We start from the raw sequence: 16,121 nt of genomic DNA on the forward strand, positions 1-16,121 counted from the left end.
GAGTGCAAAATAAGAAAGTGGTAGAATAAAGTGCAAAACATAACCTAGTAAATCCCCAAGTTACTGTCTTTTAAGCAACACTGTAATTTCGAGGAAGCTGAGGGAAACAGGTCTGTGCATTCAACAAGGCTGTTCTAGTGCTGCCGATTTCTGTTTACCTTGCAAAAGCAGGGTGCTGCTCCGTAATCAGTGGGTTCGGAGCAAGTTCCTAAGGACAGTCAGTGTATGAGCTGACATTTACGCTATTTCATGCATTAACGTGAGAAACAGTCAATGTAAATAGCATGATCTTTTTTTAGCCTAAACGTTACTCTGATAACCTGCGTGACTTTATTGTCAGCCCCCTCTTTTATGACTCTGAAGCTAAGTGATTTCGACCTAGGCAGTTAGCTGTTAAAATGCGTGAATTGATTTTTATACAACAGATTCCTTTCTCCCCTATAGCTTCCCCCTCCCCCCCCCCCCCCGGCTCCCCCCCCCAACTCTTATAGCTATTGTTCAGAACAACTGAAATACTAATAACAATTAGAAGCATGTAAATAAAACCGAGCTGTTTTTAACTCCGACAACGCTAGGCGATCAGATCTGTTGTGTAACAGAAGTTGGGAAGGCTGCCTGGCAGGCAGCCTTAAGAAGAGAAGAGCTATCTCAATTTCTCTCACTTAATCTTGGCTTCGCGTCAGGAGCTGTGCAGCAGTGCAGTAGAATGGGAGCACGGCAAAAGCTTCGCCAGTGAAACGGCTGGTGCTCATTGACTCTCGCTATGTGGCGATACCTCAGCGATTTTTCGAGCTGGATTACCTATTGATTTTCCTCCTTTCTTGCCTCCCAGGTCTGCTCGGCTGGACATTGTGTGTGTTTGGATTTCTCAAGGATTCTCCCCCGACTAACATGGATGTCCCACCATTCCTTGCAGTTGAAGGTTGCTCCTTGGCGCAGTGAATGAAGAACATGCAGGGATTGCTAATGGGTTTGGGAAGCGTAGACTCTCTTCTTTCTCTGTGACCATGCCGTGATCGTGTCTGAGGGCCACCAGTTTACGTATCCTCATTCTCACCCTACCGGGAAATCTAACGGCTTAGAAGGGGGAAGTAAGGCAGCGCGTGTGTGCGTAGAAACATCATGAAGATTATTTCCCCTATTCTAACTAATTCAGTCTTCAGATGCACCATTAGACTCCTTCTTTGCTTACTGTGGATTGGATATTCTCAAGGAACCACACATGTATTAAGATTTGGTAAGATTTCCCGACACTTTTCTCATTATGCATTTAAGCCTGAATGTGCTATGTGTAGGATTGACTCAGAAGAGGGTGCTGGGGGAGATCTGGGACGTGCTGCCGGAGTCAGGCACAGAAGTCCCTCTTTATTATGCATCCGAAGGGATGAATTGTGTGTTTTTTTCTGTCCCCGCAGCGCATTGTAGCCGTAGTAACGGCACGATGATGATGATAATTATAATAACAATAGAGACAAAAATGTCTGGCAATTGCGTTTGCCTAAGGCTTTGCGCAGCTTGCGTGGCTTCCTCTTAATGTACCTTTTTTTCTGTTTTGGTAGCAGAGGGAAGCTTGGCTAATGTGTTGCTTAAGCAGTCAAAAATCTGTCAACTAGTTGTTAAGTTTCGGCCGTCAGTCTCTGCTCCACCCGATCCCATCCCGTGTGGGAGCGACTGTAATCTGAGACCTTTGGGCTGATTTCCTTTGAAGCATCCGCCTGGTTGCTTGTCATTTCAGTGGCCTTTAGGACTAGAGAAGAAATTATTTATGGCTCTACCAGTAATGGTGAAAGAGCCCTTGGGATAAATTTCTAACCCACAGCTTTTCTACGTTTTTACGAGAGGAAAGTAAGTTGCTTGGGTCCCGTGTGTCCCCCCAGAAAAAAAAAAAAAAAAAGGAGGAAAGAAAAATCATAGAATGAGATTGCAAGGAGAGCAGAGTGGTTTCACAGTCTAAAGACTATCCCATCTGGATCATGAAACTAACTTTAACAGCTCTGCCTGGAGATGCGCGCGTGTGTACAAGCAAAAAACCGAGGGAGGGAGGAATTTCAGCCACTCCATCCCCTGTAGAAGTTTCCCAGTGAGGAAGGGCGAGGCGGGGGCTATAGTTACCCTCCCTGTGGGGCCCGGGGAAGTCCTCTCTGGGATGATCCCCGTCAGGAGCCCCGCGGCAGCGCCCCCACGGCCGCCCGGGCGGAGCGGAGCGCAGCGCCCCGCGGGGGAACCGCGGCCGGAGCGGCTGAGGGGGCGGGAGGAAAGATGAATCCCCGGGCAAGCGGCATCCTCTGTGCCTAACGACAGCACAGCTGGAAGAAGGAAACCTGGGACTCCCGCGTTCGTGCTGGCCGCGATACGCCGTGGCAGCCGCTACATGCGTTTCTGTGGGGTACTGGAAGCTCTAGTCTTCTCTTAGGAGTAGTGGCTTAGCTGCTGTCTAATTTTGTTTAAATTCTCCCTTCGCACACACTTTTATGTGAAGGGGAAGGTGAGTAATGATTAAAAAGTCACCAAGCTGTTAGCAATCTCGTGTGCTGAATTCCTAGTGGTACCTATTTTCTGCTTCCATCTGGTCTTAAGGTGGTACTTAAGGCACGTTGCTCTTAGCAACCGTCTTCAGGAATGCTTGTTTCTTTGTATATGACTAAACGGGTCCATATATCATCGCGGGGTTTATTTCCCATTCAGGCAGATCCATAATCATGGCCGTGAAATTAGTGCTAGGGCTGCCTGTAATCTGACACTGTCGAGCTGTCTGTTCTTCCACCAACCGGGGTTCTCAACCGGTGCCGAGCGGTCGGTCTGTAGGTGTCTGAATTACTTTCAAGGGTAGCTGTGTAAACAAACATCTTCCCGGCCACACTATTAGCAAGAGGTGAGCTTTCCTTTAGATGAGCATTCCCTCTGAATTGCTAGTCCAGTGTACCTGTACAGACAGCCCCGGAGAGCAGCGTTTTGGTAATGATAATAAATAATCCCGAGTGAAAGATGGTGCAGTGGAACTCTGGTGCCTAGTGCCATGGTCACGCATTCATGTATTTTCCTAGGCTAACTTCCCTTCCCAGCTGCCTCCTGGTCCCACAATTGGTTAACTGGTTGCGCTCACTCCATTGTTTGTAGCAGCAAAGTGTGAGTCGGCTTCTGACTCACGGCATGCTTTCTTTGCCTTTTAAAAGAAGTGTCTCCAACCCATTTCGGAGCCTTAGAAGTAGGTAGAGAGCGACTGGTTAGTTTATTTTAGAGTAGAAAATGTAAGATGTAAGAGAGGGAGAGGAAGACTTCTGCCTTGCTCAGCTGGGCTTGTTGCGCGCCTCTGTGTTAAGGCGTCTGAATTAAACCTAGTCCAGGTGTGAAGTGATTCTGTCTCTGACCGCGAGAGAACTCCTGTTCCTTCCCCAGAGGCTGGGCACAGCGGGGAGGAGGGAAGGAGAGGCGAGTGAGCCGTGGAAAACCTTTAGTTATTTCTGAGAGGGGGATTCCTCGCCGCCCCCTCCGGGTTGCCTTGCTATCTGTCCCTTCGGGATGTCCTTGCGGCCAGGAGAAGCGAGAGCTGAGGAGATTCCCTCCAGAAGGCAGCCTGCCAGCCTCCGCTCTTCTTCCTTAGCCAGCAGCGCTATGGCAACAGGGGAGAGCTTGAAGCCTGCCAGCGCTCCAGCCCCCTCATTCCTCCTGTGCAAATTAACCACCATGGATGCTCATTGTCCTTCCCACGGCTTCTCTCATTGTTGGGACTAGCCAGCATGTCCTTTCTCTCTCTCTCTCTCTCTCCTCCCCTCTCTCTTTCTCTCTCTCAACCAACCTTTTAGCAACCACACGGGGAAATCGAGCCGTTTGGTTATCTGTCAGAGGCAGGGGGCTATTTTTGGAGCAGACCAGGGGGGAGGCTGGTGCGATGGCACAATTCCCTCCCTAGCGGCGCTCGCTCAGGCATAGGGACGCCTGGCTGCTGCTGCTCGAGCGGGACAACCTGCTATTTGGGCATCACACCAGGCGCCCTTCCTAAAAGACACCTTGCTTCAGGGGGCACACGGCCCAGCTCTCTACCTCGCTCTTTCTGAATAGCTTCCCATAAACAAGCCCGGAGGACGCTGAGGGTGAGGCTTGTGCCCGCCGTACCCGAGGGTTTCCAAAGGGGATGGTCCTAAACCCTCGCTGCGGACAAAAGGGACAAGTCCCAGACTGGCGAGGGGGAAAAGCGGCAGCCAAGTATTCGTCACCCCGCTGTGCTAAGTGTGATGGAAACCTCTTCCTTATCGCTTGGCACCGTACGGAAGCCAAAATACGTGACGGCCGGCAGATCCCTTCCATTATCGGGGATCACACTGGGTAGTTCCTTGCGATGTTGTGCACCGGCAGACACAGGGCAGCGGCTCCCCAGACACAGCGGGCAGCTCGGCAGCCCCGCAGCCCATCCGAGCCGCCTCTCGGCCCCAGCCGGGGGCTCGGCGAGTGCCTCTGCTCTCCCTCGCTTCTCCCTTTACCGCCCCAGGCCCTTCCAACAGCACTTTGTCCTGTAAGGTTAAATTAACAGGCCATCAAAAGCTGATAACCATCAGCAACTGCTCACCTGTATCTCCAGAAACCAACCTCTTCTCCTTGCCCAAGGCAGTGAGAGCCTGGCCTATTTTAAATGCCTCTTTTCTTGCCTATTCCTACACGGGGCATGAACGTCAGCTCTTTGAGATCTGGAGAACTCTAAAATACCCTCCTTTACTTTAAATTGCCCATTTTGGGCCTTGTCTCCTCTGCCTTGAGCGATTTGTCTTTCCTACAGCAAAGGCTGAAGAGGGACCTGTGACTGGAAGGTGAAAGCGGTTTAGCCATTGCGTTTTCTCATTCCCCACTCAGATAAATCATTATTCGTGAAAGTGTGGTGAAAGACTAAAGATCTCCACCGCAGGGAGCCCACTGGCCTGATAAGTGTTTTTCTGCTTTGTGAAATATTTTGTTTTCTTCAGCACGTTCAAAAAGAAGGGTAAAGAAAGGTGGACGTGCTCTCGACTTCTTGCTGCTTTGAAGTTATCTGACTTCAAGCAGATGAGAAATCCACTGTTGTAGATTACAATGAACCACAAGAAGACAGAGAGGGGTTCTTCTTCCAGCTTAAACACAAAAGAAAACCAAGAGAGAGATGAGAACACTTTTCAAGGAGCTGAAAGAGTTTTGAACTCTTAGCAGAAACATTTCCTAGTACAAACTTTTCCTTTTTTTTGTCCTAAATGAACTCACATCAAAGCCTACCACCTTCCTGGTGATGATGATTATTATTATTATTATTATTACTGCTACTACTACTACTATTACTATTACTACTGATATTAGTATTATAAGTTGTTTATTATCATGCAATCTTTGGGACGGAATTGAAAACACGCCTTTGTGATCCGGAGAGGGGAATTACAATACACTGGAGACTTCCTCCGTGAAGGTTTAGCAGGGTTTCATCTGACATCTTAACTGAGCTCCTTTGGCCCAAAGAGACTGAGTTTATCTCCACAGAATTGCTTTTACAAGATAGAACATGGCAAAACCAGAAAAGTGGCCAACTCATCACGTCCATTGCTTGCACAGTTACCAGCGGGTGTCAAAGCACACGTTTCTGGGCTTCAGGTGATCATTTTTGATATAGTAGCATTTACAAACAGCCAAGTCATGGAAGAGCAGTGAGAGTTAGCTCTTTGCAAAAGGCTGTGTGACGAGTTCAAATGAAAAATACCTGCTGGGTGATCATGTAGAGTTTTTCTAGACTGGACCTGTGTTAGCTCTCCTGGATGTGCAGTTTCCTTCCTTTTGATTTTGCAGTGACACCCTTTTAGTGGAAAGAATAAAGAGTTCTGACTGTATGTAGGAGAGAAATGAGAAGATGTATGTATCTGGATTTAGTGGGAAAGGCATTCTGCCTTCAGATCAAGAGTGTGATGAAAACCTGCAAAATAAACACTTGTTGTGGCAGCCCTCATAGGTCCGTGGCTTGCTAATTCCAGTGTTTAGAGCCACTGAAAAATTTCCTGCCAAGGACAAGAGGCTTTCAACAGATATTAACATCCTCACGGAGAGGAGTTCAAAATAAGTCTTATAAACAACAACAGAAATCTTTGAAAGAAGAGTAAGGTTAAGAGCCTCGGGAAGGCAGCAAGGAGGTGAGAAGCATTGTTATTGACTGGTCTAGATTAAAAAGCACAGAGGAAGATTTCAATTTGATAACGTCACAGCCCTTCCTGTTTTTCTTTGCTGCTTCTGCTGACAATTTTGTAAGGTAATTAAATTGGCTGATTGAAGTCACAGTGGTCATGGGGCGATAAAGACCATTTGGATTTAATGGAATTTAGAAACAACGGTGTGCTGCACACAACTCTTACAGAACGAGAATTTTAATGACTCATTCAGGGTGCTGACTACATAGAACGTCCTGGACGAGTTTAATTAAAAGGGCAAAGCAGATTAGCTGTATACAGTCTTTATTGCACTAGATAGGGGAATTAGAATTATCCTTTTAAAAGACTCATTACTGCATTATCAAGATTTAATGTAGGTTAAGAAAGCTTTCCTCCATGTGGGCTTTGGAATATCCCCAGATCCTTTCCCCCAGTGTTTGGAACACCAATAGCCTTGTAAAAGGATTTTCACACAATTGCCTGATAGACTGGATGCTGAGAAGTATAACTCGCGACTTACTGACTGCTGCTTGTCTTTTGAAGTGATACAAAGTTCCAGTAATACCTCCCATTTAAATATGGTCGCTGAATGAAATGGTTTCTGCCACCGGAGATAAGAAACCGGAGAAAAAGAGATTTTTCTAAACTCAAATATTAGGGACTTTGTTATTATTATTTTGTACAAGAGAAAATCCCCTCGATTTAGAAAAAAAGTAAACCAAATATTTTGTAGTCTTCACAAATAATAGCAGGTCTTTGTCCCCTACTTAATTTATTTACCTTGTCTGTTTCTAAGTTTTAACCTTCACACTCTTTAATCTCTTCCAGAGGAACAATTACTAGAAGTTCTGTCAATAATGCAAAAGAGAAACTAGAAGGTGCCTTATTTCCGTACTCCTCAATCTGCAAGGCAAATCAGTGTTTCCTGAATAAGCTTTTTATGATGTTATGTTGTAATGTGTGTTGGAAGATTAGATAAAACAATATGATAACATAATCTCATTATGCTGTCATATCTGAATTAGAATATGGAGTATCAAAGACCACTATCATATTAATATGTGTAATTTTGAGCTTTTCCCTCTTGAGTCTTTTGGCTCTTTCATTATACAGTAATAATAGTCTCTAGTTTATATAATGCCTTCGATTTAAACAGCCAAATCTTTCAGTAATGCAAAGAATACAGAATAAACATAATGATCATTATTCCAATTACTGGAACTCAGCCAGCTCTGGATAAACTAGATGGTATTGTATTAGTATGTAAAACAGTAAACAGTAGTTGAAAAAAAGTATATTCTTAATTTCATTAAAAGGTATTTCATAACAAATTACTACCACAAAGCTTTTTTTTTTTTCCTTTGGATAAAAGTTATAAATGACCCATGGGTGCGGTACTCAAGACTTCTTTTCTTACGTTTTCTGCAAAGATACACTTCGCTTAAAATTTTCAAGTGATTTAGATCAGCCTGGATTCAGATTTCGTTGAACGTTACATTTCTGTAGTCTCCCTAACATCCTATTGAAAGAGAATAGCTCTTCTAGGAATGTGTTTGGTAGTTTTGAAGTACACATTCTTAGATGATATATTTTTTTAAATGCTTCCATTTCTAGCTGTTTCTGCCTGAGGACAAAAAGCAGGTTCTTTGCTAGTATTGTGACCGGTGTCTACGGTAGGGGTAGCTTAAAGCACAGGTAAACTATAGTGCTTAGGTAACAATGTTTGTCCTTAGATAACAGTACGTTATAATGAACGGATCAGACAGTTCATTTATGGCTTTTACAGGATTTCATCTTTATGTGTGGGGAAATATATTCACTCATATTAGGTGCATGCCTGTTTTATTGTAACTGTATTTATACTTCCAAACTATTTTAAACTCTTTCTGTTTAATACAATGGTTATCTAGATTTAAAAGTTAGTTGAACTAGGAATGCTGAAGATACCTGTCAATATCTCAGCATGAAATAAGCCTTGATTGTTAGAGCTACTAATTCTTGTATTGGACTCAGTAACACTGACAGAAGAACAGTCTACGGAGAGCTAGCTTACTATGCTGTCCAGAACTGTTGATCAGGAAACTTGATGATTTTTTTAATTCAAAAGCTTTTTTATCTTCTTTTCTTCTATCTTAACATTTTACTGCATGTCTCTAATGTTTCCTAATTATATAAACACTCTATCTGATGTCAATGTGTGCAGCCAAATCTTAAGGTACTAAATGATCCATACTGTATTTTTACAGGTAAATAGAAAAAGTGATGTTTCATGGGAGGACAAAATAATTTTGAAAGACCGTTTTTTTTTAAACTGCACCTGGAATAATTTGATCATTTCCCCCTCTTCCTCCTTTTTTTTTTTTTTTTTAATAACTGAAATGTAATATGATTACTGAACAAATATAAAGAGGAATGTTTGTTTGAATGTTGCTTCCCTGGTTCTTTTTGAAAAGTCTTCGCTTTTCTAACTTTCTGAAAAATGAAAAAAATCTGAAAGGCCTCATCTCTGTTTGAAAACTAAGCTTTGAGTCCAAGCCAAGTCTTAGACCTCTTCTATGTTATTTGGAGAGGGAAGAAGGCAGAAGGATTAGACAAAGTTGCTTAGACTGGGTACATGGCAACATGGCAAAAGTTGGGCTAGATGAATAGGGCCTTTCATGGTATCCGCAATACAGAAGAAGTAAAAGTGGCTTGAGTAGGGATTTTTGTTTTCCCCCAGATTTTGTGATTTATTACTACATACAGAACTCAATTTCTCAGGTAAGAATTTAAAAGGGAAAGATAAATATGTTAATGGATCAACACCTTGTTGCTGATATTAAAACACAAAAAATGCCGGAACAGGAACTCATTCTGCTACAAACTCACTAGCAAATGAGACATGCTTTTTTCACGATACGTAATCATAAGTCCTATAAATAAGAAGTTGTTTGAGAATATACGTATTTAACTGATTACTTTTTCAATAGAACTTTATTGAATAAAATTTATCAAGCTTGCTTCAAGAGATGCAGAACTACTTCAGCTTTGGAAGAGTGTGTCCCCTTCCCGTTTAGCACTTTCTGTATCTCCAGTAAAATATTTCAAATTAAGTGTCACATTTCTCTGAATATAAAAATAGCTATTACTTTAAAGTGGTTTTTGTCAGAAGGTAACTGATACTGAATTTAAAACACTTATTAAAATGCTCATTCATGTGCATATACACACTTAGTAGGTAATAATCTGGGTGAATTTATTAAGGATTGCTTTATATTTGAGCTTGCCATCCATTTGGGCTTTTGTCCTTCCCCAGGAGCTAAAAATGTCCTGGCTCTATCAATCACCTCAGGAGCTTACATGTGTTAGCTGTATCATTTAGCTCATATTTAGGCTGTTATTTAAAAGTTGCACAATTAAAACAGAACTTTCCAAACAGTTCGTAGTAAGCATGTTGTTCATGGAAATTTGTCTGATTATCCTAGGTATCATCGTTGCCTAGATGAGATTGTGGTATTCTTCCTAAAATGCCTGATTAGGTCCATGCTGGTTTACATTATCTACAGATGTCATTCCAAAATACATCTTGAATATTTTTTTTTCACAATTATCTTTTAAAGTAATTCCAGCTTTTTTTTTTCACTTAAATTTGTCACTCAGTTATTGACATTATCAATTTTTAACACTGAAGTATAAAAAAAAGGTCTACACGACAGACTATTTTTTTTTAAGTTGGGAAGGTTATACTCATTGGTTAAAGATACTGCAGTTTAGTAGTTGCAATGCAACCTGTTTTACTTTTTGAACACTGCAATACAACCAGAAACTTTCTGCTATGTAGAAGTATACGTAAATAACAGTAAAGAACATGAAGATTACTTATTCTGTATGAGGAAGGAATTTTCTAAAGCAATAACTTAATTGTTATTCTGCTACATTTATCCTACAAGGCAGGGAATCTTTATAAGAAATTCCATGCTATGTATTCATTAAGGAATCAGGTAAAAAGGTACATTAGGAAAATTAAGATCATGCAGAGTACTCTAAATCAGGGGAATTAATTTTCTTTTAAAATGTTTAATCATAGTAATTTCTGGTTTTGTATTTGTTAACAGGAACATGTATATTCTTATTTTATGCATTTCAATAACTGAAAATTGTTAAAAAAATCATACAGAATCTTTAGGAAATTATCAGCATGCATTCAAGTATTACATTGAAATGCATTATTTTTGTTTCACATTGTGCCACTTAACAAGGATTCATATCAGGACTGAACCTTAGGGAATCTAATTTTTAACATTATTGCTTGTCTGTTTTTTGCTGTTCAAAAATGTTTACATTTTTCTTGGCTTACTGTACTTACAAAAAGTGTTTTTTATTCAGATTGAAAAAGGACCCTAAGCTTGCCACCCTTTCCAGTGATAATTGGTCATCTTAAAATATATTTATACATTCTTGCTTAAAAAATATTTTTTCTCTTCTTACACGGCACCCATAGTTTTTTTTTTTTTTCCAATCAATATAGCAATGTTTCTAATATTTTACTCCCTCAAGCAGGTATTTCAAAAAATTACTACGGAAAATGGAATTACAAGGCCAATGACTAGTCATAGTTAATTTGACGACAAATGAGGAATTCTTCCTTTTGAAAGAAGATATACTAAGTGCTGAGGTAGTGTGTCATAACTTTTAACAACTATACTTTTGAGTCAGTCAATTTTCAGACTGTGATTTGTTTGGCTAACAGGATTTTTTGTGCTGGCCTTTGCACCTTGATATGCTGATCTGTATAAGACACTCCAATACATAGACATGCTCCCCGATATCCCTAACTACACTATTCTCTTCAGTTCATAGGCAGGATGGAAGTGGTTTGAGAGTAATAATACAGATGAATTAAAGGCCAGCAGTAAGGAACAAACAACACAGAAAGGAATTTAGAGGGGTTAATGGAAAAAATCCCTCCATGCTGTTGACCTACTAAGGCTAGTGTAACTACGCAACTAATAAGATTTTTGTTTCTGTTCAGTCAAATTCAAACATAAAGATGATACTTGGCAAAATGATCCAATAATACAAAAAAGAAAGCGTAGCGTTATTTTTGTTAGCTAAGAATTTGCTCAGTTAAATCTCACTCTTTGTTATTGGATATCAAATATAATGTTTACATAAAGAACAGAAACATAGTTAAAGAATTTATTTTGCTCAGATTTGATCTGATAGCCTAGAAGGAAACAAACACAAGTGCAGTTCAGGTGAAGTAGTAAGCCCTATGCGTGCCTCATCTGTGAGCAGCTGAGGGAATAAAATGGAAATTTGTGAAAGATACATGTGACTTCCTTTCAGTACTGCTATATGTATTTGCTTGGATGTCCTTGAGAAAGAAAGACTGTAAAATATGACTGTTATTAAGGCTTATCTCTTCAGATCTTGGCAGACTATCATTCGCAACATTCAATATGCCTGCAGAAACTTACTGCGTGACTGTGATATGGCTAAGAAAAATGTATCCAGAAGTGCATTAAATCAGATTTTCTAGTGTCTTTTCAAACCCACCTAAACAATGAAAAATCATATTTAAATACCAAATCAGCATTAGCTAGTCACATCTTCAGTGTTACCCATTTGTGGCCTTTTGTGTCTAGACATCAGACATTTCAAATTTAGCTGTACATTTGTATCATTCTGTGATCATTAAACATTGTGTTTGTTGGAATTTAAGGTAAACATATACCATATTCTCATACAAAGTGTGTTGGTTGCTTTTCAGAGCATTTTCCACTCTTCATTGATGGTAAGAGGCTTTAGTTGGACAAAAAAATTGTGTCTAGCTGTCTCGTGGGCACAGGAACTTTGTGTACATTGATTTCCTTTACTCTCTGGACTGTCTTTTAGTTTCTTAGAAAATTGCAACATGTTTTTGGAAACCTTTTTTTACCCCTGTTATAACAAACCTTTCAAAATATCCTTTCCACTTAGGTTATTACACTGTGTGCTGGTTCCTTATTCATCAGAACCCATGTGATGGTTGTAAGGACAGAAAATTAAAAGTTCTTTGTCATATTCTCCACTCTGGCTATATATTTGCAAAAGTAAACAGCCATATTTTCACTAATCCATATGAAAATAGATTATTGGAATTCTTTTGACAGCCATTTCAGAGTGACACAGTGTCTTTGTGGTTTCAACAAAGGAACTAGGCAGCAATAGACTTGCTAGTATAGCACTGTGTGAATGTGTGCGTATACATACATTTTCCTGCTGTGGTGGCCCAAATGCAAAACAACGACAATGACAAGTGGGAGTATGTCTCCTTTCCTGGAGCTGTCTTTTGCATAAATGAGGAGAATTGCCTGAGAGTGCATCAGGGGTCTTTGATGGAAGAAATCATAAGGACTACCCATCTGCTTTCTGACAATAGTGTGAGCATGGGATAGCAAAGAACTGTGAAGGTGGCAGAATCTGTTCTCACATGGTGTGATTTGCATGAATATTTTGAAAGTGGTCATGAAAACAAAAAATTTTCAAGAAAGAAGCTATGGAATTCAGTAAAACCCACACAAACTCAAGCATATTCATGAAGAAAAAAGGAAAAAAAATGATGATTTGCTACTCTAAGAAATTAAAAACAAATTCTGTGAATGAAGTTAAGGATATATACACGCTCTTATACATTCAACATCCAGCCATCTCCCCCAACTGCTAAGAACTTGGAAATGGTACTTGTCAATGCACCAACTCAATTTGCGATGGAGCAATATTGTTAGTATAAGGGAAATCTTCATTTAGAAAGTGGATCTGCCTCTGTGTGAGACCCATAGCAACTTACTTGCACTACTGTTTTAAGAGGAGGTAACTATGCTGATATTACCAGTTGCAACTATCAATATGGTAAATCACTAGATCATATTAAAGGTGATTTCTGCTACAGTTAAATTTTTTCTTAGCAGAATAGCCTAAAACTACATCACTGCAATAAACCTTTAGGTAGATTTGATGGGCTTTCATTGTACAAAAAGCCAGCAGGGAAAAAAAACAGCTTGGTTGAACATAGAGATCTTGAGTGATATCAAGAAGAAGAGAAACGTTTATGGGCTCTGCAAGAGGGGACAGGCCTCTTGGGTGGACTACAGGAGGGAAGTGAGATTGTGTAGAGAAAAAATCAGAAGGGCTAAGGCTCAACTAGAAATCAGATTGGCAAAGTCTGTGAAAGATAACAAAAAATCCTCCTATAAATATGTAAACAATAAAAGGAGGACTAGGGAGAACATTAAGTCCTTATTGGATGCAGAAGCAACAACAGTGACAGGGGACGAGGAAAAGGCTGAGGTACTTAATGCCTTCTTTGCCTCAGTCTTTAATTGTAAAGAACGTTGTTCCCTCTGTGTACAAACCCAGGAGCTAGAGGAGCAAAATGAGGCTCCCATGATCCAAGAGGAGGTGGTCAGAGCCTTGCTAGCCTGACTAGACACCTACAAGTCTATGGGGCCAGATGGGATTCATCCAAGGGTATTGAAGGAGCTGGCAGATGTGCTGGCCAAACCCCTTTCCATCATCTTCCAACAGTCCTGGAAGACTGGGGAAGTCCCACTGGACTGGAGGCTGGCTGATGTTGTGCCCATCTACAAGAAGGGCCGCAGGGAGGATCCAGGGAACTACAGGCCTGTCAGTCTGACCTCAGTGCCAGGGAAAGTCATGGAGCAGGTGATCTTGAGTGCTATCATGAAGCACATGCAAGAGAACCGGGTGATCAGGCCCAGTCAACATGGGTTCACAAAAGGCGGGTCTTGCCAGACTAACCTGATCGCCTTCTATGACAAAGTGACTCGGCTGCTGGCTGAGGGAAAGGCTGTGGATGTGGTCTTCCTGGACTTCAGTAAAGCCTTTGACACAGTTTCTCATAGCATTCTGCTTGAGAAACTGTCAGCCTCTGGCCTGGACAGGCGCACACTCTCCTGGGTGGAAAACTGGTTGGATGGCCGGGCCCAGAGATTGGTGGGAAATGGTGTGAAATCCAGCTGGAGGCCAGTGACAAGTGGGGTTCCCCAGGGCTCAGTGCTGGGTCCAGCCCTGTTCATTGTCTTTATCAATGACCTGGATGAAGGCATCGAGTGCACCCTTAGCAAGTTTGCGGACGACACTAAGCTGGGTGGAAGTGTTGATCTGCTGGAGGGTAGGGAGGCTCTGCAAAGGGATCTGAATGGCCTGGACCACTGGGCTAAGTCCAATGGGATGAGGTTTAACAAGGCCAAGTGCCGGGTCCTGCACTTGGGGCACAACAACCCTGTGCAGTGCTACAGACTAGGGAAAGTCTGTCTAGAAAGCTCCTGGAGGAGAGGGACCTGGGGGTGTTGGTCAACAGCCGACTGAACTTGAGCCAGCAGTGTGCCCAGGTGGCCAAGAAGGCCAATGGCATCTTGGCTTCTATCAGAAACGGTGTGACCAGCAGGTCCAGGGATGTTATTCTCTCTCTGTACTTGGCACTGGTGAGACCGCTCCTTGAATACTGTGTTCATTTCTGGGCCCCTCACCACAAGAAGGATGTTGAGGCTCTGGAGAGAGTCCAGAGAAGAGCGATGAAGCTGGTGAAGGGGCTGGAGAACAGGCCTTATGAGGAACACTGAGAGAGCTGGGGTTGTTTAGCCTGGAGAAGAGGAGGCTGAGGGGTGACCTCATTGCTCTCTACGACTACCTGAAAGGAAGTTGTAGAGAGGAGGGTGCTGGCCTCTTCTCCCAAGTGACAGGGGACAAGACAAGAGGGAATGGCCTCAAGCGCCACCAGGGGAGGTTTAGGCTAGACGTTAGGAAAAAATTCTTTACAGAAAGGGTCATTGGGCGCTGGAACAGGCTGCCCAGGGAGGTGGTTGAGTCACCTTCCCTGGAGGTGTTTAAGGCACGGGTGGACGAGGTGCTGAGGGATATGGTTTAGTGTTTGGTAGGAACGGTTGGACTCGGTGATCCGGTGGGTCTCTTCCAACCTGGTTATTCTGTGATTCTGTGATTCTGTGAAATTTTCACAGAAAGGGTCATTGGGCACTGGAACAGGCTGCCCCAAGGGAGGTGGTTGAATCTCCTTCCCTGGAGGTGTTTAAGGCGTGGGTGGGCAAGGTGCTAAGGGGCATGGTTTAGTGTTTGATAGGAATGGTTGGACTCGATGATCCGGTGGGTCTCTTCCAACCTAGTTATTCTATGATTCTATGATTCTATAAAGTGTTGAGGATAAGCATACATTTTTCTGCTGAGCAACTACGGGAAATCCTGAGGAGACAGAATAATCTTCATTACTTCCACATCTGATTAGGTGCAATTTCCATGAAAGCTTACCCTCATGGATAACTTCACAAACATGTTCAATATGTGGAAAGCCAGAAGCAATTTTTCTTCTGTGTTTTGTCCTGTTGCACTATAATTTTTAAAAACAAAAAGATAAAGGAAGCGAATAAATATTAGCTCATGGTTTAGAGTTCATTTAGCTCTGGAGCTTAAGTAATCCATGGAAGGTCATTTTGTCTACTTTGGTAGAAAATAAAACCACTGAAAACCAGAAAACATTGACCTTGTTGTCATCCTAAGCATAGCTGAGCTGTTTGTGCTAAGCAAATTGAGAGGTAAAATGGAGGGGTTAGTGTGGATGTTAATGAAATATTTTGCAGTTGTTTGCATATTTTTGTACAAAAAGATTTTCTTCTGGGGGTGGATAAAAATGTGGGCATACTGGGATTTGCAGCTTTTCTAATTCAACAAGTGAAATTTGCATTTTTATTTATGAGAATTAATGTAGGTGTAATGCTGTCTTTCATGAGAAAAAAATAGATTAAGAATTTCAAGATGCAAATGAAAATTAGTATGACTATTTTAGAGCTAGTTTAAGCATCACCTTCTTTGAATACAATGAATTGTCAGTAAAGGACATGGTAAAAATATATTGGGTTTTATACATTTTGAGGAAGGTTGTTTAAAACAAATAAATGGAAGTAGAAATAATAA

At 41.8% G+C, this 16,121-nt stretch overlaps 1 protein-coding gene across 2 annotated transcripts in view; it reads left to right on the plus strand.

The window, feature by feature from the left end:
• The first annotated feature begins 823 nt into the window (after positions 1-823).
• The window catches only part of LOC138717798 (glutamate receptor ionotropic, kainate 2), a 384,533-nt gene continuing 369,235 nt past the window's right edge, over positions 824-16,121 (plus strand). Inside the window, exon 1 of one of the 2 annotated variants that reach the window (XM_069851637.1) lies at positions 824-1,237. In XM_069851637.1, coding sequence (XP_069707738.1) covers positions 1,123-1,237 — 115 coding nt within the window. In that variant the 5' untranslated portion in view covers positions 824-1,122. The remainder of the gene's footprint in view (positions 1,238-16,121) is intronic. The other variant, XM_069851638.1, reaches the window with a different exon arrangement.

Source organism: Phaenicophaeus curvirostris, chromosome 2, assembly GCF_032191515.1.
Source record: "Phaenicophaeus curvirostris isolate KB17595 chromosome 2, BPBGC_Pcur_1.0, whole genome shotgun sequence".
Taxonomy (NCBI): Eukaryota; Metazoa; Chordata; class Aves; order Cuculiformes; family Cuculidae; genus Phaenicophaeus; species Phaenicophaeus curvirostris.